The 27631-nt window shown below is 43.8% G+C and overlaps 5 protein-coding genes and 1 long non-coding RNA gene across 11 annotated transcripts in view; 4 read left to right on the top strand and 2 right to left on the bottom strand.

Moving 5' to 3' along the window:
* Window positions 1–554: 554 nt before the first annotated feature.
* Window positions 555–3693, top strand: SPARC (secreted protein, acidic, cysteine-rich). 2 transcript variants are annotated; one of them, XM_017165335.3, is made up of 3 exons: window positions 555–651; window positions 2554–2725; window positions 2782–3693. In XM_017165335.3, the coding sequence occupies exons 2-3, from the start codon at window positions 2567–2569 to the stop codon at window positions 3532–3534; spliced, it is 912 nt and encodes a 303-aa protein (XP_017020824.1). In that variant the 5' UTR covers window positions 555–651; window positions 2554–2566; the 3' UTR covers window positions 3535–3693. The 2 variants fall into 2 exon arrangements, with proteins under 2 accessions (XP_017020824.1, XP_017020906.1); XM_017165417.3 differs by having other exon boundaries at window positions 571–651; window positions 2537–2725.
* A 405-nt stretch (window positions 3694–4098) lies between these two features.
* Window positions 4099–5908, bottom strand: His2Av (Histone H2A variant). Its single transcript, XM_017165533.3, has 4 exons — window positions 5725–5908; window positions 5304–5381; window positions 4983–5096; window positions 4099–4656 (listed from the first exon to the last, which is right to left on the bottom strand). The coding sequence occupies exons 1-4, from the start codon at window positions 5725–5727 to the stop codon at window positions 4426–4428; spliced, it is 426 nt and encodes a 141-aa protein (XP_017021022.1). The 5' UTR covers window positions 5728–5908; the 3' UTR covers window positions 4099–4425.
* A 1215-nt stretch (window positions 5909–7123) lies between these two features.
* On the top strand, window positions 7124–9026 carry LOC138928893 (uncharacterized). Of its 2 annotated transcripts, none has more exons than XR_011445305.1 (3): window positions 7124–8404; window positions 8466–8716; window positions 8777–9026. It is a non-coding gene; the product is annotated as an uncharacterized lncRNA (long non-coding RNA). The 2 variants fall into 2 exon arrangements; XR_011445304.1 differs by having other exon boundaries at window positions 7127–7852; window positions 7907–8716.
* Window positions 9027–9612: 586 nt separating this feature from the next.
* On the top strand, window positions 9613–11841 carry ball (nucleosomal histone kinase 1). Its single transcript, XM_017165096.3, has 2 exons — window positions 9613–10056; window positions 10114–11841. The coding sequence occupies exons 1-2, from the start codon at window positions 9814–9816 to the stop codon at window positions 11770–11772; spliced, it is 1902 nt and encodes a 633-aa protein (XP_017020585.1). The 5' UTR covers window positions 9613–9813; the 3' UTR covers window positions 11773–11841.
* Window positions 11842–11854: 13 nt separating this feature from the next.
* On the bottom strand, window positions 11855–13050 carry IntS12 (Integrator 12). The gene has a single exon (XM_017165222.3). The coding sequence runs from the start codon at window positions 12908–12910 to the stop codon at window positions 11912–11914; it is 999 nt and encodes a 332-aa protein (XP_017020711.1). The 5' UTR covers window positions 12911–13050; the 3' UTR covers window positions 11855–11911.
* Window positions 13051–13095: 45 nt separating this feature from the next.
* Lerp (lysosomal enzyme receptor protein) overlaps window positions 13096–27631 on the top strand; it is a 28113-nt gene continuing 13577 nt past the window's right edge. For 3 of the 4 annotated variants that reach the window (XR_011445303.1, XM_041774531.2, XM_041774532.2), the window contains exons 1-10: window positions 13096–13490; window positions 13560–13634; window positions 14102–14318; window positions 14378–14541; window positions 14604–14887; window positions 14946–15093; window positions 15216–15337; window positions 15416–15528; window positions 20428–20891; window positions 21059–21172. Coding sequence is in view for 3 of the 4 variants with exons in the window: in XM_041774531.2 (XP_041630465.1) it covers window positions 13434–13490; window positions 13560–13634; window positions 14102–14318; window positions 14378–14541; window positions 14604–14887; window positions 14946–15093; window positions 15216–15337; window positions 15416–15528; window positions 20428–20891; window positions 21059–21172 (1758 nt within the window). In the remaining variant the exon portion in view is untranslated. The remainder of the gene's footprint in view (window positions 13491–13559; window positions 13635–14101; window positions 14319–14377; window positions 14542–14603; window positions 14888–14945; window positions 15094–15215; window positions 15338–15415; window positions 15529–20427; window positions 20892–21058; window positions 21173–27631) is intronic. The other variant, XM_041774530.2, reaches the window with a different exon arrangement.

Here is a 27631-nt window from a genome sequence, read left to right as displayed (position 1 = left end):
CTATATTTGTGGGCAGTCTAAGTAGCAATAAACTTAAACTATTTACCTCAAGATCAAGTTAACTTTATGGTCGCAAGTCATACATTTTCAACTTAATGTTAAACATAAATCTACTATACTCGTAAGGAAGCCAGCTTTCGTTGAGCCAAGCTTTATTCCTAAGGTAAGTTAGTGATGAGGGAGGGATGCCTCCCCTAGGATATACACATACACTAAATAGTTTCGATAAGTGCGCTTAAGTACCTGCTTTTTATGTAGCATGCCCTACAACACCTGTTTCTTTCAATATTTCAATATCAATATTTCTTTTCCAAATGAAAACCCTCCCAAAAAAAACCTGAGAACTCCGCTGGAGAGACGAATACCCACAGTTGGCCAAGCTCCAAGGGTAAGTAATGGACGTACCTTTATAACTATTATATTTTTTATAAATAAAAGAAAAAACTATCTAAATCGAGACATTCTGTATTTTCATTTCGAACGAACATGTTGGAAAGGCAACATGTTGGAGGCAGATTGGGGGATCGCTCCAGTTTAGCGATCCGTAATCATTGGGAAGCTTTTCCAGAGGCAACCAGTCGGTCGCCATTCGCCAATGCGCTTAGACATTTGACCAGGAAATCAATTTTATAAAAATTTAAGAAAAAAACAGTGAGTACAAAATAGAAGTGGAACAAAGGATTAAGTGTTGAACTGGGTCTTTTGATAAGTGTACATGAGTTTCATAAGCAAGTGTTTCCTCTCCAATTACTGCAAGCTCAGCAATGTTCTCAACTTCCCTTCAAGTTCATTAGTCTTCGATATTGAATCGATTTTGCAATTAATTGAACTAAATGTTTGCTTAAATCAATCAATTTGCCAGAACTCTTTTGTTATAATTAATTTCAGTGAGTCCCAAATAAAATCAGTGCCTTTTTTGCAAGGTCAACTATGTATGTATGTCTGGAAATAGTGTCATCATCGCGCTTTTTGCTGTTCCGTAAATTCCACTAAATTGTTTTTCATGGGGATGGGGGGACCCACACTCCCTGCCATTCATTGCTCCCTCCGCCTCCAACATAAACATTGCATCTTGGATGCTGCTGCATCACGTCATTGTTTTCTAGATTTGTCGGTATAATTAAACTGCAGCGCACAGTATATATGTATACAATTCGCTGCGGAATGCACTGGCAGCAGCATCCAACTCGGATATTCCTGGAACCCACAAGATACATTTGTGGGGCATTTTTTTTTTATTCACAAATGCGGCGACGATTAAGCAAATCTTGGTGCCCCAAAACGGAAGCGAGCGATCCTGATAAGCGGCCTGGGGCCAAGTCGGGCCTGACGATAAGCCAAATGTGTCGTCGTTGAGCAATTAAGTGTACTATATACTATATATATATTACATATATATAGAAAACACAGGAACATAGAACTAGGGCGACGTCTTGAACTGATTATATTTGAAAGTAGATGAACAATATGGCTCGTTTTTGAGTCTGTTTTTGAAAAATAAAGGTCAGCTTTAATCGGGGACAGAGGAGCTGCCACCTAAAAATATATACTCGGACTTGGGTACATACAGATTTTTGCCACTGCTGCTGATGATGATGATTCCATCCCGGCGAGAAGCTTTTGAACTGGGGAACACATGTGTTCAACATGCCTGACAGAAAATCTGGAACTTTTCTCTGCGGTTGCAGTAATTAGAAAATTGTTTGCAATATGCTCAGGAAATGGAAATCAAACATTCAAATTGTCAAAAGCTCTATTCTTTTTATGTTTTCAGATACCTGGCTGTTTGGATTATTTTTTAAATATTTAATATTTCAGGAATTTATCCTTTTTTATTTAGAGTTATATCTTGAATTTTAGTAACATGTTAGCAACATGCTCAGGAAATGAAAATCAAAGATTCAATTTGAAAGAACTTCATTCTTATATCTTCTTCAGATATTCCACGAATCTATACCTTTTATTCAGTGATATATATTACATTTCAGTAACCCAGAAATAGTCAGAAAACAATAAGTTCCCTTTGTCTTCACTCCCCTGGGATTGGCACAGATCCATAAATTAATTTCCTCATAAAAGGAGCGCTTCTTCGCTATATATATATACATACATACATAAATTCGCGGTGACCTTTTGAACTCTGTAACGGCAAGATTTTCTTCCGGCTTCTTCAATTGTGTGTACAATGGGCTAAAGGCGCCGATTCCCTTACAAACGCTCAACTTGATGTAAAAACCACCCCGTAAGGGTGAGAGTTACACGACCGTTACGTTTCCTTGGCGCGGAGTACAGTAACGTTGAGAAATACTTATTACGTCGCCTCCTTGAAGCGGAAGTTGGGCAAGGCCAAAGCTAATCTCAGGGCGGTTTGGATTTCCCCATTTCACCATGATTTCTGCGTGACCTTTATACAGATTTAGGTCGCTGGCTTTACTTGCTGATAGGAGAGCTTTGAGATTTTCAAAATGAAATCTTTTAATTTCATTTGTTTTATGAGGGAAATGATTACATAATACAAATTTATACAAGTTTATAGTTTTGTAACTTTTTTAGTTAACATTGCATTATGCGCTCCCTTTGGCTGCTGCTCGGCCTGGGACTGCTGGCCATGTGCCAGGTCCAGGCCTCCGAGGAGGAGTCTTTAGGTGACTTGGACGATCTTGATCTGAGCGATATGGATGAGAACGATGAGGAGTTCCTGCGACTCCTTGAGGACAAGGCCAAGGTGGGTTTAGCCTGCAGCATACAAAATCAAACAAAGTTTTGAAATGCTCTTTCCAGGCCAAGGACGTGCAACGGGAGAACGAGATTGCCAGCCAGCTGGCCGAGGTTCAGCATAATCTGCTCAATCCCGTTGTGGAGGTGGATCTCTGTGAGACGATTCCCTGCGGCGCTGGTCGCATCTGCCAGATTCAAGACGAGAAGCCCGAGTGTGTGTGCATCCCGGAGTGTCCCGAGGAGATCGATACCCGTCGCCATGTCTGCACCAACACCAATGAGACCTGGCCATCGGATTGCTCCGTGTACCAGCAGCGCTGCTGGTGCGACAGCCGCGACGAGCGCTGCGCCAATCTGGACAACGCCCACATGCACATCGATTACTATGGAGCCTGCCACGAGCCGAGGACCTGCGACGGTGAGGACCTGAAGGACTTCCCCAGGCGCATGCGCGACTGGCTCTTCAACGTGATGCGGGATCTGGCCGAGCGCGACGAGCTGACCGAGCACTACATGCAGATGCAGCTGGAGGCGGAGACCAACCACTCGCGTCGCTGGTCGAATGCTGCCGTGTGGAAATGGTGCGACCTGGACGGCGACACCGACCGCTCCGTCTCCCGCCACGAGCTGTTCCCCATCCGGGCACCGCTCGTAAGCCTGGAGCACTGCATTGCCCCCTTTCTGGAATCGTGTGACTCCAACAACGACCATCGCATCACCCTGATTGAGTGGGGCGCCTGCCTGGAGCTGGATGCCGATGACCTCATTGAGCGCTGCGACGACGTCAAGCGGGCTAAGCCGCATATGTTGGGCTAAGCCCCCCCAAAAAATCTTTCCCTACTTTCGTAGAATGCCCTAAGCACTAACCCACTTGTGCTTCCTTAATCCAGAAATGTCTATTTTTGCACGATTTTATTGTAAGAGCTTTGTGTTTAATGAAAATAAACAAAGGTAAATAATACTTTCAAGTGTCAACATGGACAGCGTTTTTCTTAGTTTGTTAAAAAGTTGGGATATATGTTTGATATTTTTACGATAAAATTGAAAAAATATATATAGTTATACAAGAACAAATTAAAAATAATAAGTATTCTATATTGAATAAAATAAACCAAAAACGGTAAATAAATATCAATATATTTTCCAAAAATTGTGGTCCAAAAATATCTAAAGGAATAATGATTTATTCCAACCTTTCAAGATCGATTTAAATATAAACTCCCCTTAAATTTCATACCTAGATTCATAGTTTCCATATATTATTTCTGCATCCCCACTCCATAAAGTAAAGACAATTTTAACACCTACTGTATCTCTTAAAAGTAAATACCAACTTTACATTTATGTTATACCTTTAAAATTGTAAAAATCTTGTCAAAATTTTGCAAATAACAGGACTGGAGTTTTTATTTTAATTTTTATTAAATTTATTCGTGTAATTTTTTGCTCTAAATTTAGTTTGTTTTTTTTTTTTCATACTAAACCTCGCCGTGAATGCGTGCGGGTGTCAATACGTTTTGTGTGTGTGTTTTTTGTATGTTTATATGCTTGTGAGTGTTGGGCAGATGCTACAATTACATATTTATGCATTACGTTGTATAAAAGAAGTGTGTGCTGGCGCACAGAAATGATTACAACTCGTCGGTTTGCCAGCTTGTCTCTGCTGAAATCTGAATTTAAAATTACTTTCGAAAAAGATCGGAGAGCCTAGTAGGCCTGCGACAGAATGACGTTGCCCTTTCGCTGCGGATCCTGTACTGTGTCCTCTTTCTTGCCGATCAGCGACTTGTGTATGTGCGGAATGACACCGCCGCCGGCAATGGTTGCCTTGATCAGGCTGTCCAACTCCTCGTCTCCGCGAATGGCGAGCTGTAAGTGGCGCGGCGTGATACGTTTCACTTTAAGATCCTTTGATGCGTTGCCTGCCAACTCCAGAACCTGTAAAAGGGTAAAAATTGGGTTATTAGGTCATCTAATTGGTTAAATGTAGAAAAATTTGAATTAATAAGCGTCTTAAATTCATAAAAAATTAAGACAATTATTAGGATTGACAAATAAATTCAATAAAAATTATAAATACAAATTCTGAGATTTCAAAGATTGAAAAATTAAAAAAATAATTATTGCATGAACAAATGCCTAAGTTGCATCATTTAGCTTTCTCCGAAAATAGCAATAAGATTTCTTTTCTACTTTGCGCGGCTTCTTGGAAAAGTACCGCTGAACGCTCGCTTTGCGGTTTACAACGCTCCACAAACACTCACCTCGGCGGTCAAATATTCCAATATGGCAGCAGAGTAGACGGCTGCCGTGGCTCCAACACGTCCGTGGGATGTGGTGCGACTCTTCAGGTGACGGTGGATACGACCCACGGGGAACTAGACGGTGAATCGGGGGCAAAAACACAAAGAACATTAATTACCGGCCGGCTTGTTTATGTTTTGCCACCCCCGAAACAGGGCAACGCTCGCAGCAACGCAGCGCGGCACCCTGTTTGTGGTGGAATATGCTCGGGGCGAGGTGAGAACGGAAAAGGCGCCAAAAGTACAGACAACAACAGCAGCGGCAGCTCACGAATCACTCACCTGGAGACCCGCGCGCGCCGATCGCGAGACCGCCTTCGCCTTAGCCTTGCCGGAATCCTTGCCTGCTTTGCCGCCAGCCTGTCGAGGAAAAAAAAACACACACACTGAGTACGGAGAACAAAAAACACAAGCCAGCAAACACAAAATGGAGGCGCCTCGGCCTCCAATTGTGAGGTTAGGGCCGATCGCCTCCGCAGCAATAACAAATGCCCGCCTTTTGCTGCCGAGCCCAGCGCCCAAGGGAGAGCGCGGGACAGCGGCCCATTCAACTTTCGCGCTACGTGGTGGTCACCGCCGGCGGCCTGCATCAATATTTGATTCGCGGGGGGCACGCGCAATGCGAACAGAGGCTGCTAACGCTGCAGAAGCGACCTGCGCTGCCGCTCAAATTTCGCTGTTCGCTGCCATTCGCCGCAATTACCATTTCAACTCAATCGATTTTTCTGCTGCTTGCTAACTGCGCTTGCGAAATGCCTAGGCACGGGGTTTCTGCCGCGATGGGAATGATTGCGACCACAGAACAGAAGCGTAATTTGGATGTTTTAATAAGAACTATTCTCTCTTTCGGGAACGCGTCTGCTCGGCACTTGAAAAACTTTGTTAATGACTAGAGCTGGGAAACTATCGATGGTACTATCGAGGTATCGACTTTTTCCTTTTTTTGAGCCACCATCGATAGTTTTTTATCACTATCGATAGTACGGGACTATTTTTATATCTCTGCTTTGTTGCTGAAATTTAGTAAGAAAAATGCAAACAAATATATATATATATATATATATATTTTTTTTTTTATAATAAAAATGTATTCTAAATTAACTTAAATTGGAGTTGGTGGTGAAAAATATTAACTGAATCTCAAAAGAAAGGGGTCTACGCCACGTCTTCAGAGTCTAATAGGGTCTTCCCACACACCGTCAAAGCGCATCTGGCATCCGTTGAACAAACGGTCCATAAGGTTTTGCCGTTCCGAATTTTCTCAATTGGCCCTGCATCAAAGCGCATCTAAATGTAACGACCGTTTGTTTGGCGATAGTTCTTCGGTGCAACTCTGAAAATTTGACCATCACTACGAAAGTGTATACACACTTGGCGAGAAACAAATGAGATATGGAATTTAAAACGTGGCGCCAAAGCTACAAGCATGCCCAAAATAGATGTTGGCGTTTTTTCGGTATATTCTTGCCCCAATATGTCCCCAATTGTTACTATTTAATATAAACCGCCTACCTCTACCTTATTTTAAAGATTTTGGATGCCTATACCACCTATAGACACTTTTCGGTGAATTTGCTCTTTGTTAGAGAAAAATCATTAGAAAAACTAAAATTCCTTGTCATTTAAGTCATTTAAATTTATTGCGGATAAATTCTGACGCAATCTGTGCCTTTTGCTGTTGTACAACAGCCAAAATAGCTGGTAAATGCTCCATTTCAAATTTGCAACTGCCAATTCGACCGCCTTTGTTTACGTTTTCATGAGCCACAGCTGATCGATCAGCTGTTCGGATGCAGATGCACTTTGATGCAGCTCTGTGGGAACACGAGTTTCGCATCTGCGAAAAATCCCAAACGTTCCTCACAGATGCGCTGTGTGGGAAGACAGTATAAGCGTATGTTTAGCAATGGTAATACAATTTTATTTGTGCAAAGTTGCTTGGATAGAATATTTATGTTAATTACTTAGTCAAAACATATTGAATCTATATATATAAAAATGGAGACAAAAAATGTTAGGGATCAAATCACAAGAGAACGGCTGGGCCGATTTGGATCAAATTTTTTTTCAGTTTTTTGTAATTGCCAGAAGAAGGTTATAGCATAAGAAAATTTTGGAAAGTCCTTCCGGAAAGGTCGCTAGCGGCTCAACAGATGGACACACTGTTGTATGTAAAATTCTGAAACACCCTACAAAGATCATAGCTGCGTTGAAATTGTGTATCAATGAACTCGGTAAAAAAATATTTAAACAAAAAAATCGAGCTAACGAAGCATTACCAAAGTGAGCTTAAACAATTGGAAGTAATGCCTGCTGTTAGACGATCAAATCTTGGGCGGCGTTCACGCAGTGCAATAAATAATCAGAATTTCCGTAATAGTCGGACGCAAGAGGAACGTACAGAAATAAATGCATCGATACGTGCCCAAATGGCACAGCTTCGCGCTGCACAAAGACCACCTCAAGCCCGACAAAATAATAGAGGAAGACGAGCCGCAAATGAAAACTTGAATCGCGCTGCATTCCCATACAATCCTGAAACATCCTACAAGGATCTTACGTGCGTTGTTATTGGTTCATTATCTGTTGTATGTCAGCATTGTAATGCATTGAAGTTTCGGCTGGAAACCCCCGGCTTATGCTGTGCAGGTGGCAAAATGAAATTGCCCGTTTTGGCTCATCCACCAGAGCCATTGTACTCGCTACTATATGGAAACTCAGCCCAATCAAATAGTTTCCTGAAGCTTGCACAAAAATATAACGGATGCTTTCAAATGATGTCTTTTGGAGCCGAGGTTGTTCAACAATCAGGCTACAATCCAAGTTATAAGGTAATGGCGTCTCTTTATTATCACATTTTTTCAAAATTGCATCCCAACATTCAGATTCAAGGGCAAATTCACCACCGAGCGGGCGCTTTGTTACCACCACAAAACAAAGATCATAAATTCCTTCAGATCTATTTCATTGGTGATTCGGAAGTTGAACTAAATCACCGCTGTGCAATTTTTACTGCAACTAAACGTGAAATTATTCAACAATTGCAAACCTTCTCCATGAGCATAATGAATTGGTCAGATTGTTTAAAACCGCATTGGATATAATGCATTATGACGAACATAAAATCATTATCAGCGCTGACAAAAGACCCACTGGTAGCCATGCAAGACAATTTAATGCTCCCACTATCAATGAAGTCGCAGTGGTGATTGTTGGCGAGAATGTTGAATCACGCGATATTGTTCTTAAGCGTCGGGATAATGGCCAATTGCAGCGAGTTTATGAGACTCATCGGTCTTATGATGCTCTTCAATACCCGTTGATGTTCTGTCGTGGAGAAGATGGGTATCACTTCAACATAAAGATGGTCAATCCAACGACAGGTTTGTTTAAAAGTCATCACGAATTCCGATTATTCCAACAGATCTTCCATTCCAATTCAAGAGGAGTCAGTTCCCAGTTCGATTGGCATTTGCGATGACAATCAATAAATCGCAAGGCCAATCGTTGGAAGTCTGCGGGATACATCTGGAATATCCATGTCTTTCACATGGCCAGCTATACGTAGCCTGTTCGCGTGTGGGAAAGCCGTCATCATTATTTATTTTTGCACCGGATAACAAAACAAAAAACATTGTATATCAGATCGCTCTGCACTAATTTCAGGTCAAAAAAATTTGTCAATCCAACGAAAGGTTTGTTTAAAAGTCATCACTTTTTTTTGATTATCAACTAATTTTGAATTTAAATTTTAGGAGAAGATAGGAATAAGGTAAGGTAATAATGTACGTCAAAGTAGAAACGGAACGTCTCAATTTAATTTGTTTTAATCAGTCGAAGTTGGGGCGAGATAAAGTTCGCCGGGTCCGCTAGTAGTAATATAATTCTATTTTAAATTGCTATAACTTTAATTTGCAAAAAGAATGGTAAAAAAGCGATACTATCGATAGTATCGAATTTTCGTATTCAAAACATCGAAAATATCGAATGGTGCCACTATCGATAGTTTCCCAACTCTATTAATGACCAGCGTGACCGAGCCGGACAGATGGAAATATGCCATTTATCCCTCAAAAATATACTAAAATATACTACTTCATATTTGAAAATATACCACTATACTACCCTCCTAGGGATGTGAGAAATGACTGTGCTATCAATGAATCGATATTTTCAGGAAAACTATCGCAACTTTTAGTTTGCGCAATACGTGAATATCAAATATAATTGGAGATATTTTACGAAATAAGTGAAAATAAACCAATATATTGCGCAATTTATTAATTTCGGATCTAATTGGAGATATTTTAAGAAATAATAACCATAGATAATCCAACATATCTTTCGCAACATATATATTCTTGATAAACATTAAAATAATAATAATAATAATAAAATAAAAACCAAATATTTTTTAATTTTTCTATATTTTATATTTTACAAGATATATATAATATTTAAAAGACTACCATCTCTAAGAACTCACAATACTTTTGCCAGTGTGACTGTTTTTTGCGATTGTAAAATAAATGAATGATAATATTTAACGTTAATGGTTTTTTTCTGGAGAACTACATCTAAAATATATATATAGAGAAAACGAACACGGTGTGAAGAGATTTTTGAAAATTTAGCCGGATATCAAACATTCCATTACTTATGTAAAGTAACTAGACAACCCTGCTGCCGACGCTGTCCTTTCCGGCCAATGGCAACCCTGATCCTGTTTGTGGCGGCATTTTGATCAGAATTTGCTATTATTTTTTGCAAGCCCAGCAGTCGTCCATAGAAAATGCCCCGTGTTGCCAAACCGAAGGTTGCTGCCGGCACAGCGCCGGCCAAGAAGGCGGCGCCCGCCAAGAAGGCCAAGAAGAACATGTACGACATGCCGGAGAAGGTGCCGGAGGGCACTGTCTTCACAGATTTGGCCAAGGGCCAGTGGCGCATCGGCCCTTCCATCGGCGTGGGCGGCTTCGGTGAGATCTACGCCGCCTGCAAAGTGGGGGAGAAGAACTATGACGCCGTTGTGAAATGCGTGAGTTGGAGTGAAAGGCGATCCGCTAGAGACTTGTGTTGAAAACCTTGATTTCAGGAGCCCCACGGCAATGGACCGCTTTTTGTGGAAATGCACTTCTACCTCCGCAACGCCAAGCTGGACGACATAAAGCAGTTTAAGCAGAAGAACGGCCTCAAGTCGCTGGGCATGCCCTACATCCTGGCCAACGGATCGGTGGAGGTGAATGGCCAGAAGCATCGATTTATTGTGATGCCCCGCTACGGCAGCGACATCTCAAAGTTCTTCGTGGCGAACGGAAAGCGCCTGCCCGAGGGCACAGTCTATCGACTGGCCATCCAGATGCTGGACGTCTATCAGTTCATGCACGGCACCGGCTATGTCCATGCCGATCTGAAGGCCGCCAACATTCTGCTGGGCCTGGGCAAAGGCGGAGGAGCACAGGCCTACCTGGTGGACTTCGGCCTGGCCTCCCACTATACGACGGGAGATTTCAAGCCGGATCCCAAGAAGATGCACAATGGCACGATTGAGTACACATCGCGAGACGCCCATCTGGGCGTGGCCACCAGAAGATCCGATCTAGAGATTCTCGGCTATAACCTTATCGCGTGGATGGGAGTCGAATTGCCCTGGGAGACGCAAAAACTCTTGGACGTTCCACAGAAGGTGCAAAAGGCCAAGGAGGCATTCATGGACGACATTGTCGGCAGTCTCAAGTCGCTCTTTCCCAGGGGAGTGCCGGCAGCCATAGAGGAGTTCATGAAGTACGTTACCAAAATGACGCACAACCAGGAGCCGGACTATGACAAGTGTCGCCTGATGTTCCAGAAGGCTCTCAAGCAGATCGGAGTACCGAACAGCGGAGATCTTGACTTCAAGATAAAGCCGCAGACCAGCAGCAACAATAATATTAGTCCTCCAGGTACTAGCAAGGCGGCACCAGCTGCCAGGAGAGCCAAAAAGGTAGAATCTCCCGTGGTAAACTCATCCATTGATGAAATAATCTCCGCCAGCGATGAAGAGGAGGAAGAGGAGAAACGCATTAAGAGGGCGGCCATGAAGGCTTCGCCCGCAGCTCGAAGAGCTGCCATGAAGGCTTCGCCCATTGCGCGAAAAGCTGTAATGAAGGCGTCTCCCGCAGCTCGAAAAGCCGCCATTAAGACTTCGCCCGAAGCTCGGGGTGCAGCCCCAGCGTTTCCCAAAAAGCGTGATGCCGCCAGTCCAACCAATCAAAAGCGGGTAAAGACTGATCCCGATTTGTCGCCCAAGCCAAGGGGGACTCCCAAGGCCAGCCCTAAGCCACAAACCCCCTCAGCAACAACCCAGCCTAAGACGCCAAAGCCTCACACTTCCGGAGCCAGCGCCAAGCTCAACTTTAGTCCAGCGATTTCTCTACGTGGTCGGCCTGGTGGAAAGACCGTGGTCAACGATGATCTAACTCCGAATCCACGCTCCAAAAAAACCTACGAGTTTAATTTTGAGCTGGACGTGAGCATGGACGCCAATGTCATAGTGAACGTCAAGCGCAAAAGAAAGGCCGCCAAGGATCAGGCGGCGGCTACTCCAGAATCTAGGACTCCTTCCGCACGCAGCATAGCCAGCTCGAAGGAGGAGGGCGGAACACCCGTCACCCGCGTTAATTTCCGCAAGGTAAACGGCCACGACGATAGCTCTTCATCTCCCGCCAAGAGCCCGCGCACACCGGTTGTCACCCTGCGCAAATACCAGCGTTAGGTTATTGTTTTTTGTATTGTTAAGCTGAAAAATTTGAATAAATAAAGTCGTATTATTTGTGAAATATTACACTTTTCTTTCATTTAATTGGTATTTTTAATTAAAGTTAACTAAATTTCAAGTTCTTAACAATTAACGTTCACTGCTTCGACCTGCGCTTGCTGCTGCTGCTTCCGCTTTCGTGGTGCTTGGAGGAGCTGCCCTTCGAGCTGGACTTGGCGCTAGAGCCGCTGCGCCGTGACGAGGATGTGCCACTGCTGCTGCTGTGCTTCTCCAGCCCCCCAATGGCACTCAGTGATGGTGCCCCCGAGGACTTGCTCGATCGCTCCTCCTTGTGCGACTTGGACGAGGACGAAGATGAGGACTTGTGACCGTGTTTGCTGCTGCTACTGCTACTGGCATTTGTGGAGCTGCTGGGCTCGGGCCTATAGAAGGGCGACGACGAGTTGGATGAGTTGGACGAGCGCGAGGAGGCCACCGAGGACTTGGCCTTGCTGCTACTCAGCGGCATGGGCTCGTCGGCTATGAAAACGGTGGGCGTCACTGTCGTCGCGGCGGAGGAGGCTGCTCGACTGCTGCTCGTGGGCTTGTTGCAGCACGTGTCGCACTGCCAGTTCTGCTCCTGGTCGTCGGCTGCCTCCTCCTTCGTAATGGGCGGCTTGTGGCACTCCTGGTGGTACATGGCGCCGCACTTGGAACACTCTATCAGCCGATTGGTGGCCGTGAATACCATCTCGCCGCACACGCAACAGTTGAGGTCGCCAAAGTCGCCAGTGTCACCCGTATTCACAATGCCCACGGCACTCAGGCCGTCATCCGAGTCGGCAATGGTGTCGACCGAATCGGAGGGCTCCTTGTCCGGCGAATTGGTCAGGTTAATGATCTCGTCCACATTGATGGGCTGCGGAGGCGTGGCCGCCCGGCCCGGGAAGTTGGCTTCGTCCTCAACCATGCGCTGGGTCATGTTGTTGGTCAGGCTCTTCTCCGGGCCGAAGCGCGTCTTCAGAGCCTCGTCGAAGAGCAGGCGCAGCTCGGCGGCGGACGTGGGATTGCTCGAGTGCAGCAGCTTGATGGCCTTCTTCAGCACAGGGTCCACTTCCTGGGCGGCGGCAGCCGCGGCAGCTATGTTGGCAGCCATCTAAAGGGAAGTCTAAGCCTAAAATATTAAAATCCTCAATAAAAGCGGCTCCAAGAGATGGAAGACCATCGATAACGATGGCCCTAGACGGCGGTCAGCTGTTGCTCTCCCCCGCTATCGATAGCACGGCAATCGGTTGTTCGGCGATTTGTTTTCTTTTTGGCCAGGTAATTAGCCGCAAAAACAGTAATAATATTAGTAATACTAGTGCAGTGATTATTGTTCACGGTCGGCGCCTGCCTGTCGTGCAACTACGCACCACGTTACAGTTGCCTCTGTGCCGCCCGCGGAGAGAAAGAGGCGGCCGTTGAAAAATCGAAGCGAGAGAGCCAATTGGAAAAGCAATAACAACCTGCAACAACGCACTTGGCTCTCTCTCAAAATAAACAGTCTTGATAAGGACAATAAAGTGCTTTGTGTGCGAAAAAAGTGCCAATCTTGAGAGGGAATTAGTAATACACAAACCCTGCCTTCGGACTCTTCGATCATTCTTTGTGCTTCTCCAGAATCTGCAGGTGACACAATGTGCAGCAGGGAAAAGGATACGCCGGCGACTGCAAGTCGCGGATACAAACACCAGGTGAGGTCATCCTTTCTTTATTTCCGTATTATATTTCTAGAAATTCCCTGATATTTGTTGTCTTTGCAGTGGCTGGCTTGCCTAGCTTTGTTGCTGTGCCTGAGCTGCCGCGGGAGCTATGCCGCTGACGCAGTTGATCAGCTGGTAAGTGGGCGGACGGTGGGCGGTGGGCGGTGGGCGGCATGGGGCCAGTGGGCGCTGGGCGGCTTGGAGGCGCCGCTTGTTTGTTTTCGTTTCGTGTTTGGCGCTGCGCACTTGTTGCCATTTTGGCCAAGACCCTGTTATTGGCGTTCCAAGTGCATGTTTACCACCCACCCACACACAGACGCACACATGCGGTTATCGGTTCCAGTCTTTGTTGGGCAAAATTTTGAAAAGACTAGAAATCAATCAGCCAAGTTAGGGGAGATAAGAACAACAAAGGTCTCAAGCTTTGACATATACAGGCCGTGTTATCCACAAAGAAACAGATTTTGTTTGGGTTGTTAAGGTTGGGATTTCATTATGGAAGTTTTATTACTTTATTTTAGAGAACTTTGATTATTTTTACGGTAGATAAAGATCAAAAATATATATTTCTATATATCCCTTTTCTCTTTGCTTTTCTCTAGAAATTTTCCACCCAGGAATGCAAACTTAAAGAACCCATATATGGCAGTACCTTTGACTTTAGTGGCCTCCACTCGGATCTGGGTCATGTGGTGGAGAGTCCCATAATTCCCGGCGATAAATTTGAGTTTAATATATGCGGAAATCTCTCGCGAACCTGCAATGGTGAGAGCAATGTGGCAGCCTGCCTCAAGAAACAGGGCAAGGAGTATATCCTAGGTGAGTTTGAAATACCCACAAATAGTCTTCGATTCCTTACCTCTGCTTATTTCGCTTAGGTCGCCAGCATGAGCTTTTCTACAGGAATGGCAAGATGTATCTGGAGTACAAGAGTGGCGTCAAGTGTGAGAATGGCACTGCCGAGAAACCAAACTACCAGCTTCATGTTATTCTCAGCTGCGACTACACCCTAGATGCCCAGCCCATGCATGTTACGTCCTATGTAAGGTCTTGGAGTACATAAAGTGACTTCACGAATAACATTCTCCCTTTAAACCTTCTCAGGCCGACGATACTTGCTCGTTCTACATTTTCTACGAGACCCCGCTGGCCTGCCTTCGCATACCCGATGCCCTGCAATCCAATAGTTGCAGCGTCCGGGACACCACGTCGAATGGAACCTTTGATTTGATGCCTCTGAGTGATAGTAACTATCGCACCAGCAATCGCCAGGACGCATTCTTTGTGATCAATGTCTGTAAGCCTGTTCTTTATGGCGAAAACAGCATGTGTCCTCCAGGCAGCAGCGTGTGTCTGTTCAATCCCAAAGCCACGGATATGAAGCAGCGGTGAGTTTTAATTGGTTGTATATTGAAATTGCTGATTATAAAGGGTTTCTCTTTATAGTTTCATCAATTTCGGAAATGTACAGTCGCGTCCGGTGGTCGAAAACGGGCAGCTTCTGCTTAGGCATGAGTCACCCACGCCCTGTGCCAAGAATGCCAGCGCCAACTATACCAGTGTGATTTACTTTAGCTGTGACAAGTTTATACGAGTGAGTAGTATTTGTTATTAATTAATTAATTAATTATTTTGCAATTAAATTGTTTGTTAGATATAAAAAACTCCTTAAAACTATCAATTTTTCATGTCTTATATCCCTATTTTACTTTCCAGAATGCCCATCCGGAGTACGCGGGCCTGGGAGCCGACTCCTGCACCTACCAGTTCAACTTTGTCACCCCTTTGGCCTGCAACGATCTCGAACCCTGTACGGCTTTCACCTCCACAAATGAGCTGTGAGTGCTACCCCTCGTTTAGCCTAATGATTCCACTCTAAGCCCACTTTCACTCTGCTCCTCCTCCTCTCAACACAGATTGGATCTCAGTCCGCTGAGCTCGAAGCCAGACCGCACTTTGATTAAGGATGGCCGAAACTATACAATTGCAGTGTGCGCCCATGCTGGGAGCCCCTGCCAGGAAAATGGCGGTAAGTCGGCCATTTGCGGCCTTGGATATTAATACTAGAAGTTTTTAAGTGCCGACGCGAAACTTATTCGCCGTAAAAGAGTCGTAATTAAAGGGAAGTCGTAACCAGGCAAAGCTTTAAACCCTTTTTTGAGCGGGATTAGTGATTTTTTATTGCTCTTCCGCTCGAGTGGCCCTCATGGCCATAATCGTCTTGGTAACCGGAGGCAAATGCAAAAAATGGGGATGGGCCCGGTCAAGTGTTGACCATTTCATCCGGTTTCCATTAAATCGCACACGAGTGGCTATTTGTAGGTCCCCTCAACGTATGTCCATAAATATGGACGCACATTCGGCTGTGTGTGTGTGTGGGCTAAAGCCGGGGTATGATGATAATGATTTAGATCTGTGATGTGGTCCGTCATATATTTACATAATTTACGAGTTTGCCTGTGTATATATGCAGGCTAGAGGTGGTCAGACCATTAGCCGGGCCTCTCCATCCGCCTCATCCATCCGCTCGCTCCACGTGAAAATTCAATTTAAATTTTTTTGACGCCAATAATAAGCAGAATGAACGTTTTTGACGGCTCTAAAATTCTCTATTTAAAATGGGTTTTAAACTTGATATTTATACGGACTAGAAAGTCAGAAGAGGAGCTTTAAAATATGTACTTTTTAAGTAGTTTTTAGTTATCGATTTATAAAGTTAATATTAAAATATTGCTTAAATTTGGGAGCTTAGGTTTTGGGGTTGTAAAAAGAGAGAAATGTATTATTATAAATATATTATATTATATATATTATAAATATTCTATAGTATTGAATAGTATTCACTAGTAACTATTATTTGGCTTAGATATACTCCTAATACTCCTCTCCCATAGACCCTTATTTCGCGTGCTTTCTCATGGCAAACATTCTGGTTTACCCTTCCAGTGCATAATCTTATGCTATATAGCATATAATGCCTGCACATCCGCAGCTTTGATATTTTTCCTATTTATTTGCTTTGTATGCGCTGCATCAACATCAACAAATGGGGGACACAGGGCTCTCTCGCTCGCCGTCGCAAATAACAACTTTTGGCGATGTGGGGGCTGTTGGCATGCGAAACGTGTCTGGTATCCATGGAGAGTTCAGCTCACGCAGCGCGACTCTTTGTGTGTCTATATATATGCTTTTTGGGGTGTCCTGCATTCGCAGTTGACTGCAGACGCATATCCGTTTGCGCGTCCTTTTCGGTTGGCTGGCTCCCTCCTTGCGCGCGTAGGAGATATCATGGCCCCACTGCTGGGCCTAAACAAATAAATAAGTGTGTGCTCCCTTTTGGCAAGCTGATGTCCAGGCCATGAGGCTGGGACCTACATGAAATTTTCATTTGTTAGGCAAATAGCAGACACACACACACACAGGAGCGCGGAATTGGGGCGTAGGACATGGCAGCGGGCTTTTGTAAACAAGCTGGCGCTCACATGCACACAGAGAAATAATTGCCTATAAAGGGGGTTAATGTGATGCTATATTAATTTAATAATTTTAGTATTAGAAAGATTATTTTCTTAAATTTAAAACAAGATAAGGTATTTATCTGAATTGCTTTAGTTTTTGTATCCAGATAGAATATATATAGGTCAAGAGATCGTACAGAGAGCAAGTCCTCTGATAACCCTTAATTCCTAAACTGGGAGTGAATGATGTATAAGTTTCAAGGATGTTTATAATTCCCAACCGTTTCAATTATAACTAAAAGTCCCTAGAGCTTTAATCAAATGAGTCTTGGCATGTTCAGGACCTTTGCCTAATCCCTAAGCTGTCCCTATTTCTCTCTCTGCATCCAAACAGCGCTGCTTGGTCGCTATTTGGCGCCCAGCTGACACTGGCAGACGGCATATTGCTGCCGCCCGCTCAATCCCTACCGCCATTCCACTACGCCCCCGTGGCAGGGCATTAAAATCTCCTGGTTTACATAGTTGAATTCAATATTTGAAGGCATTTGGCAGTGGCCTGGCCATGGCCCCTTTGGCCTGCAAGTGAGTTATGGCCGCGCCCCCTACTCGCCGCCTCCCACCCAAAACAGGTCCCATAAAATCCCGCCTCCCACTGCTGCCGTTAATTGCTTATGCAGCATGCGTTGCCCTGTCATTTTGTGTAATTTTCATTTGCGTTTTCGTTCTGCATTTTATATTTATTTATGGCGAGCCGTTGCAAATTGCATTTTTTTTTTGTTTTTTGGGTGGCAGCTGCGGGAATTTCAGCTATGTATATGATGATGCCAGGCTTCATTTAATTGCTGCTTGTCAACATAATTGTCTAAGCAAATTAAGTTCTTGTTTGCAGTTTATACAAAGCTTTAGAGAAATATTTTTGGCGTTTCGTTTTCAAGGAGACTTTATTAGAGGGTTTTGTTTTCTAAATTAAAATTAGTAATTACAGTGACATCTTATGGCATTACTGATGAAGTCTCTCACCTGATACCTGTATAAAATCGAGTTAAATTGTTGCTAAAGATAATTGCAAGTCTTGCCAAAAGGTTTGGAGAGTATCAAAACTCAAAACTCAAGCACTTTTGTGCTTGAGCTGCTGCTTTGTTTATAATTTTCATTTTCTTGTTTCAATGTTTTTTCGCATTTTACTCCTTTTTATGTGGGGCTCTGGTTTTCTCTTGTTTCCTTGCTTATTTGTGTTGGCGCTGCTGCCCGGCGGGCAGATTCAATTTGGCCAGGACTGGACAAAAACCAAACCCTCCTCTGCAGCCGTAACTAACACTTGCCGCCAGCTGTTTGGCCTGGATGCGCCATACAAGTGGCATTTGGGAGTCGGTAGAAGGGGCTACTGGAGCTACTAAATCGTTTTATATTTGTTTTTTCGTTCGCTCGTTTTTTATTTTGTTGTTGCTGCTGGCGGCTGATGGTCAATGTTTTTAGGGTTACTTGGCTCGGTCCTTTCTTGGCTGTTTTCTTATTGAAATTCAATTTTCCCGGGTCTCCCTCTCAGCCATTTACAGTCGCCGCTTTTTGCCCAGAAATATTTTGCGGCATACCGTGCTCCGTGCTCACTCGCCTTATCAATGCCACAAAGTCAGCTCCCTTATATTTAACCCTTCTCAGCAATAGGCGGAATTTAAACAATGTTTTGTTTCATGACCGCAATGCTGCGAGGCCGGAGGTTGCTTTGAGCCGAGATTGCATTGGGATTCAATTTACGGGGGTTGCGTGTTTCGGTGTGTTTGCGACCAGGTCAATCTCGTTGGATAATCTTGACAAGGAAATGATTTTCACCCAAGGTGTACAAGGACAAGAATATATCCTGTGTAAAGCACAACAGAGGACATAATAATAGCAGTAGAAAGAAAAATAAACAATTTTAAGAAAATTGCTATATTATATTTAATCACTCGGTTCCTCCCACAAAACCTCAAGAAAATTAACGTTATCTTTCGTAAAAAGCTCTCTCAAACTGCAAAAAAAACCTCTCTTGTTCGCTACAGCTTTTACATTGCAGGCAAGGCGTGAAAGAGAGACTGAGAGAGTCTCTTTAAATTCAGTTTTTTTTCAACTTTAAGTTGTAAACAAAATAACTCCCATATCTAAGTGATATTTAAGACTTTTTACTTTGACCGCAGCTGTACAAATAAATCCTTGGAGGATGTCTTCTGTTCTTCTGGGCTGATGGTCTGCTAAATTCAATTGCATGCTTCCACAGGACTCGGGCAGGACCTGTTTTGGCCCTACATGTTTACACTGGAATATACGGACCTACGTACATATATTGTCACGCAGCCCAGCCCCAGAATGCCATTTATCAATTTAGTTGACAGTCGATTTCTTTTTCGATTTGCCAAAAGCCACCTCAATTGGTCTTTTTCTCTTCGTTTCTCTGGGTACTTTTTTTTATTTCCTTGTTGTTGGTCATGGCTCTTGATCCTGCATGTGTGTGTATGTGGGTATTTGTCCAATGTCTGCAATATAGTATAAAAATGGTGAAGCAGGAGAGCGCAAGGGTGCAGAGGGGACTCTGAAATTACCATACTCTAGTCAAATCACAATCACAATGCTGTCTGCTCTAGGGCGCTCAATCAAAATCCGGCAAATGTGAGTGACGTTGCTCAAAATTGTTGGGGTTGCGAGTGAAAAGGGAAAGATTGAAATGCAGGGAGCCAGAAAGGACAAGTGCCGGGATTCGAGGATGGCGGAGATTCTGTTTATTTCCACAAAATTGAGTTGTCAGTTGTTGTCCGGCTTTAGTTCTCCAAACAATTTAATATTATTTTTAGGCAATTAAAGCTTAAATTCCTCGAGGCAGGACTCCGGAATCGATGTAAATTCACACTGCCATTTATGCTGTGTTCGAGTCCATTGTTATTGGAATGTCCTGGATAGACTAAAAGCATTCCAATTGCTTGGACACTCTCTTAGATCGGTGTGTGTGTGCGAAAAAAACGCCTCGCAAGTTGACAAACAACGAGAACAATTAATTTCGCCTTTGATGGCCTGTCGCTGCAGGAGCTTTGGCTCCTGCTGCTTCGAGTTGCCCCTATTCTTGCACTAAGAAAAATTTAAACTTATATCGTAAAAGCCACAGACTTTGTTATATTTTGATTATAGGGCTTTTGAATGCTTAAAAAATGTTTAAAGTAATCTAAGGATGTGTATCCTTTTAACCTAAGTTAGCAAATTAAACTTTTTTAATGGTGCTTTATAATAACTTGTATATTATATTTTTAAATATATTTCAAAATAATATATTTTTCCCAGTGTATTTGGAAATGGTTAAGGTTTTTCTGGCCAGGATTTGCCGGCCGTGCTCATGTTTTTTGTTTGCCTTTGAGATGGCCTTTGTTTTTCCTTCTGACTTTTTGGCGCTTGCCCGTGGAAGCCCTCCATTGATCCGTTCTCTCCGTGATTCCGTGCACTTGCAGGCGCCTGCTACGAACAGAATGCCACAACCATCAGCCTGGGCAACTTCAACTCGCAGCTGCGATTCAATCAGAGCGGCTCGCTCTATTTGCTCTACGAGGACGGTGCCGAGTGCCCCTCAGCGGCGGGTGGAACCAGGCGCTGGTCAACGAAAATCGAGTTTGTCTGTGCGAACAATGCCACCAAGGACAATGCGGCAGCTGGAGCTGGAACTGGAGGCGGCGATTCTTTGAAAATAATTGAGGACTCCAATTGCCAGCTGTTGATCCAATATCAGACGCCGCTTGCCTGCCGTGAGCCGATTAAGTGCAAGGCCACTATCTATGTGGACCACACGGCGGAGGGACTGGGGAGCAGCGGCGTCGAGCTGATCGATCTAACGCCATTGATTAGCGACAGCGACAACTACGAGGCTCGGGTGGAGCTGCCCGCCAGCATGGAGCACCTGGTGCCCAAAGCGACCAAGGTGAGTGGGAGAGCAGGAACACAGTCCGTTGATTTCCCTCCGGAACAGAGCAGCCCCTTAATTTGCTGGCTTTTGTCTTTGCTCTATTCAACCAACTCAAACCATCATCATCACTACTACCAATCCTACTATCTTCCTCCCATTTCCCCTTTTTTATTTCTTTGCAGTTCTTTTTGAATGTGTGCCGTCCATTAGTGCCCAAATACCAATTAGGCTGTGCCGGCGGATCTGCTGCCTGCATGGCCAAAGTGACGTCCGACGGCGCCCCCGAGGAGGAGCGTGTAAGTACCACCTCGTAATACATACATACATATTTTGGGGGTGCATAAATGTACAGAAGAGGTCAGAATAATAGTAAGGAGGAAAAATGATTATGATGGGATTTAAAAATGCGAAGAAATTATTTAAAAAGTTCAGAAGATTTTGTTTCATATATATTCATCAAAAAGCAGCTTAAAATTCTTTCTCGTATGCGATAGCTTGTACATTGCACGCAAAGCATGGAAGAGGGATAAACAAAGAGAAAGATATCTCACAAGTTCAAAAAGTAAACACCACAAAATAATATTTTATAACAGAGATTCCCTCAGGCCCTAGGGCTATTTTTTCGACCCCAACTGTGTGCATGCATGGTAGATGCGAGAGTGCCCACAAAAGGCCTCAAAGGGCGGCGGAAGAGTGTGCTGGCCACGTGAAAGAAAGCCGCTTATGTGCTTAAAACTCTTTGCATGCATGTGTATCCAATGAATGGAGCGGGAGCCCAGGGGATCGCTCGTAATTTACGCTAGCCCTCAGCCGGCCACACCATCTCGGTGCGCCTTTCCGTCCACCTCATAAACGCCTCAATATGGTCGTCGTCGTCATGGCCGTTTGGTCAAATGCCCAAAATTGTGGCGCCATTCATGCATTAAATATGCAGCAATCTAATTGCTAAGCTTCGCTCAACCTCAATTTTCCGACCCCTCGCTACGGCCAGCATCCGTAATTCCCCCGGGCCTGACCAGTGTGGATTATTTGCTTGCTTCATTAAGAGGCGCCTCCAACTGGGACTGGTCTCGGGGTTCACTTTCACATTGGGATGCGAGTGCGGATGCGGACACCCACTGTCTGCCGTTGACAGCGGCCAAAAGTTGTTTAATGCCAAAAATCTCCTCACTGAGCATGTGGCCACTGGCCGCCGTTCCGAGTCGAGTCCAGTCCAGTTCGGGGCCAAAACTCTGTCGGGTCGGTGCCTAAATACTTAAGCCCACAAAAGTATGCTATGAAATTTGCTTTAAACGAGATTTCTGCTCGGGCCACAAAATGGCAAAAAAAAACGCTTCCAAGCACCGACCGGGCCAAATCTTTTGCAAATGAATGAGATAATTGGTGGGGATTTGCTGGATTCAATAATTCATACATTTTTCCATTAGGCCAGACACACATGGACCTGCGAAAAAAAAGTAGGTCTAGTGCTGATTTACTGCGTGAAATATTCTTTAAATTATTGTTCGCCTAATGAAATGTGTTTAGAATTTATTATTAACACTAATCGGGGATTAAGTTTTACGGTTTTTTTAATTTTTGTAAATTAGGGCTTTAATTAAAATGGAATTAGGTGAAGAATGGGGAAATTGCAGCAAATTGAGGCTAATAAAGCATTATTACAAATATTATTTATATACAAAGTCTTAGTTTCAATTTTAAATTAATAGCTTGACTTGTACTGCATTTATGAAATTATTAATCACTCTTAAAAGGTTTTTATAGTCATTTATAATGGATTTGTTTTATAGTTGTTTTAATGTATAACTAAGATTATTTATCATTTCATAATGGCGATATTTTCTTGTAGTATTTAAATCTGTTTTTGTTCAAAATACTTTACCATCTATATTTTAAAAACCATATTTTCACACCCCATTCAATTTACCTTCGTGCTGCCCGTTTTTGTGTGTCCTTCGCGGCTTTTAGCTGCCTTTCTTTTCGGCTTAATGCCAGCTTGTTTTTAGACGAAAGTCGAATGAATTATTAGGTTTCCTCGCTAAGTTTCCGGGTGGGGCAAGCCCCCATTAAACCGCACTCCACCGCACTCGCCCCACTTCAATCAGCACAATAATTGCATGCGACAATGGATGCATGCCAAGGGGCGAGGGTTGGCGGGGGAGAGAAGGCAATCTTTCTAGCGCATTTTTCGTATTTTCCGGGGCCAAAAGGCCGCGCAACACACACACACACACACTCATCCATCCCCTCGCACTGGCACCTTCCGGCTTCAACTTTTATCACAAGCTGCACAAATTTCCCGGGAGCAAAAACATTGTTCAAGTTGCTAAAAAATAAGCACGTACGCGTTGGAAATGGCAATGCGCTGGAGTTCGTTGGAGGAACGAGCGGATGGAGGGCAGTTAAGTAGGGGTTCCCAGGCAGTGGTGCATTCAGGGGGGTTTTATGGGTTTTTGTTGAAGATATTTCAGATTTTTAATGACTTGCGAGAGCTACTGTATGAACTCTTTTTGCTAAAACTTTAAATCCTTGGAAGTCCTTAGCATTTTATAAAAATATTAAGATATATTGTTTACAAAAAGAACGATTTTAAATTGAATATTCTTTAAACAACCAAAAACAAACTACTTAAAAATAAAAAAACAGAAAACAATCCCTCTAAAATGCCCTTAGGTGCAGCCCCTGATCTAAATTGTGCTTGAAAAAATGCCGGGGAAAGGGGATTCCTGCGGCAAGGCAGCACGCGACTGAAATATGTGAGCATAACGTAAGGTCAGCCAACGTAACGTCGCGCTACGTAACGAAACGGAACGGAAGGAAATGCAAAATGCGGCTGGATGAGGTATGGGGGGCTGGCTGAGGGTAAAATATCTGTAAAAACAGCTTTTAGCGGCCAACAGCAGCATCCATGTGTGCCGCGTGTACGTGTAACGGCGTGAGAGTGTGTGTGTGAGGGGGTGTGCCTACCGGCGACGTGCTCTGTAAAGCATTTCCGCTGGCAGGAGGCGACTCTAGATGGCCCAAATGGGTGGTGCTGGTGGCGGTGGCGGTGATGGTAATGGTGGCTTAAAGTGCCATCGGCTTTGTTTGCATGCCGTTGGCCTAGAAATAACGCATTCGGAGCAAATATATATTTTTATAAAAATTCTATTGCTTTATTTTTGTAGTCGACTCTCGCTACAGACAGCCTCCGCTAACCATGAACTATGTGCACTGACAAAAACTATACCTAAAAGATATTCTAGATTTAATTTAAATAAACAAAATAAATACTTATTTATTTATCAACAAATGAAGTTACATTTAAGAAAGAAACCATAAAAAAAGCTATAATAATCTTAAGATCCTAGTAACTTGTTTTTTGTTGTTAAAATTCAATGAAAAATTCCATATATTAAGTGAAAACTTTTCAAACAAAAGGTTTCCTCGTTTAAAAGAGTTTCTCCAATATACATATTTCCATATTTCAAGTGTAGCCTTTGGTCCCTCCATTCCTGTTGACATTTTGCGCCACGTTTTGCATTTTGAAAATGCTTCGTTTTCAGAGCATTTCGTGTGCGGAAACGGAAATGTGCTGCTCGTTGCTGCTGACGCGCACTTGAGCGAACCCCCATGCTCCTCTCCATCCTAAACAAAAAGCAAAAAAATAAGGGAAAAACTCAACCCATACTGATGACATTGGGTGCCCCTCTGCCACGCCCGCTCATTGGCAGTTGTCGAACGTTGTCGCCTGCATTCGCAGTGGCATCTTGGCACTCCCAGCCCCCATCTCCATTGAATCCCCCGTTTCAGCCCCTTATCGCATGCACATATTTTAATGTGCTGCCATTGCATATCCCAAGGCTAACCAGCTACAATGGGAAGAAGCATTGCCTGAATCCTGCGGGAGAAGACATATTTAACCCACTAAGAAAGGGTGTCCTATATTCCTTGATATAGTAGAAGGGTAAATGTAGTTCCTTATGTGTATAGATTTATTTAAAGCTAAAGTTGTATATTCTAGATATTATTTAATTGCTTACACTTCTTTTAAATTTTAAATTAATAAATTCCATTTTGTTTTAAATATGCTGAGCAAAGATTTTATCTTAAATTATTCTTAAGTAAAACAAAGTGTGTATATTACATTAAAAATCATAAATCTCACACTTAAGCTAAAAAAGTATACCAAAAAAAGTTCCACAAGAAAATATCTTGAAAATCCCCAACTTATTAGTTGGTCCCTGGAGGGTTAAGCGATTGCCACTGCAGACATTTGTCGCCTCTGGCGCTTGACTCGAAGGAAGCCCTGCCGGATCAGCGACACGTTTGATTTTTGCTTGGGAATTCCCTTGCGATTTGCGATTGCGACTCCGATTGCGACAGCGAGTGCGAGTCAATTCATTGGCATGCAGCGACTCCATTGTCAACTCGATGGCGGCGTTTGACTTGTGCCAGTGCAAATTTGGCAACGGGCATATGACTAGCATGACAATGGCAACCCCATTACCCCGGCCAGCTCAAGCTTAAGCTCCATCTCCTGCTCCATCTCCTGCTCCTCCTTCTCCCCTTGCATTTGCATTTGCACTTCCGACGATAACCACAAAATCGTCAAAATGGCTGCCGTCGGGGGTCTGCGCCCCATCAAATCGGATTAATAATGAAATTGATCAAATTGTTGTGCAAACAGCTGAATGCCTTGCCAGCAGCTCCACAATGCCGGGCATAACTCGTCCCCAACTGTCCAGTCCCGTCCCTCTCCTGCTGCCTGCCTGCCTGCCTTTGTGCTTATTGTTATCCCAGTTATTGTCCTGTCCCTCAATGTCATGCCTGTTGTGGCCGCGTTGGCTTTCTCGTGGGTTGAGTGCCGAACGGGCCACAGGGCGGATGAGCAACGTAGGGGTAGGACGGGCGCCTTGTCCGCTGGCATGTTCCTGGTGAATCGCTGAACTAGCAGAAATCTTTATTGCTTCTCAACTCAAGCATGGCCTTGTTTCCTTTTTTTTGTATACAGTTTTCTACAAAAAAATATTCGATTTGGGCTAGAAATGTGTATGTGTATGGGGCATTAGGAATTTCAGGATATAAGTTATATTTAAATGAGGCAAATATGGGAAAGTTGAACTGGGTTTATGCTGATAACATTTAAATATTACAAGAAATAATATACTATATTCGCAGCTAAACCTGATAGCAATACAATTCCTTTAATCTCTCTTCAACATTTCTTTTTATTTCTATCTCAGACTTTTCTTTTTCAAAATGTATTTGTAAGAAAGGAAAACACATTCCTAACTCAACCCAAAGAAATGACTTAAGGTTAACGATACACCCCCTTCCTTTAGGGCTGGCCACTAATTAGAACGAGCAACCTAAATAAATGTCGTGTCCTGAAATCCTTTCGAGAATCCCAAACAGTTCTTTTAATCTCGCAGCAGCAGCGCATTAAAGTTTCGATTTGTTTCCCCTGGCCTGAGCCAAAAGATTTTCCAACAATCAAGTCAAGATTTTCTTCTTGTTTTCCTCAGCACCTTGTTGTTAGCTTGGCCTTGTCTTGCCCTGTCCTGGCCCGTGTCCTTTGTGCTTTCCTCTTTTCTTTTTTTTTTTTGTTCAACTCATTTATTTGTATCTGCAAACAATTAAGTTACTTTCGGTCTGGCCAGTGAGTCGTCGCTGGCATTTTCTTCTCTTTTTTTGTCCCTGGTATCCTGGAGAGGAAAGTTTTGCGAAACTTAAAAAAAATAATCACAAATATCCTGGCGCACGCACACTGGCACACATACACAGAGAAGTTACTGGCTTGTTCAAATGCGATAAGAAAGTTTTTCAATAAATTTTGCAAAGCGAGAGCTACTGGCGAAACTTAACTGTGCTGTGTGCCCTGTGCCTGCCTGCCTGTGTTCAAAGTCGGTAAGCCGGCGCCAAGGGGAGTCCCCCTGATCTGCCGTATACCCCCGGACTCCACCGAACCCCAAGGATCCTTCCCTCTCCATGCTAATGAGGCTGACGGATACTGAAGGTCAGGCGGCAGTCGTTGTGTATTTGCTGATGGCGCATTAGCTGCGATTTTGATTTTCAAATGGATTTTCAAAGGGGCAAGCAAGCGGTCCGATCCGCCAGTGAAACGTCCAGCAATAAATAATAGAGCAAACTGCTAAAACATCGCCTGAGCTGCATACGAAATGAGTTCGATTCGGAGTCGGAACTCGGTCTGGCCTGGACCTGGAAACTGGAGCACCCTCTGCCACTAATACGTTTAAGATGAGACGACAACATGTGCAACGCTTGCCGCCGCCATCGACCTTGTTGACCCGAGCATAAATCTTGTGCCACTCGAACGCCAATGCACTTGCCCCCAGCCCGGTGTATCCTTGCTCCCCTTTCTATCCTTTGGAATCGTTGGGTATTCCTGCTTTTTGCGCATTAAGCTCACGTCGTTGGTCGGCTAGTTGGATAGCTGGCAGCGTTTAAGCTGCCTGATTGCCAATATCAGCAGTTAGCGTGCTCCATCGATGGGGGGTCCAGCAACAGCTGCACAGGCGACAAGCAGGTCGAGTTTAAATATTAGCCTGTGTGACTTGAAAATCTGTTATTTATGGGATATATTACAAATTTATAGGTTTTTGTGCCTAGCGATTAAATATAGTTGGAGAATTAGGAATTAAGTCCCTAAAATTATACGACTTAACTTTTTCTACTTTTATGAGTTTCTGTTTTCAAAACAAACTTGTTATCTTTACATTTCCCCAAGAACTATCCTAATTTTTGTTGGGTGG

This window comes from Drosophila kikkawai, chromosome 3R (genome assembly GCF_030179895.1).
Source record: "Drosophila kikkawai strain 14028-0561.14 chromosome 3R, DkikHiC1v2, whole genome shotgun sequence".
Taxonomy (NCBI): Eukaryota; Metazoa; Arthropoda; class Insecta; order Diptera; family Drosophilidae; genus Drosophila; species Drosophila kikkawai.
This window is presented reverse-complemented; position numbering and strand designations above follow the sequence as displayed.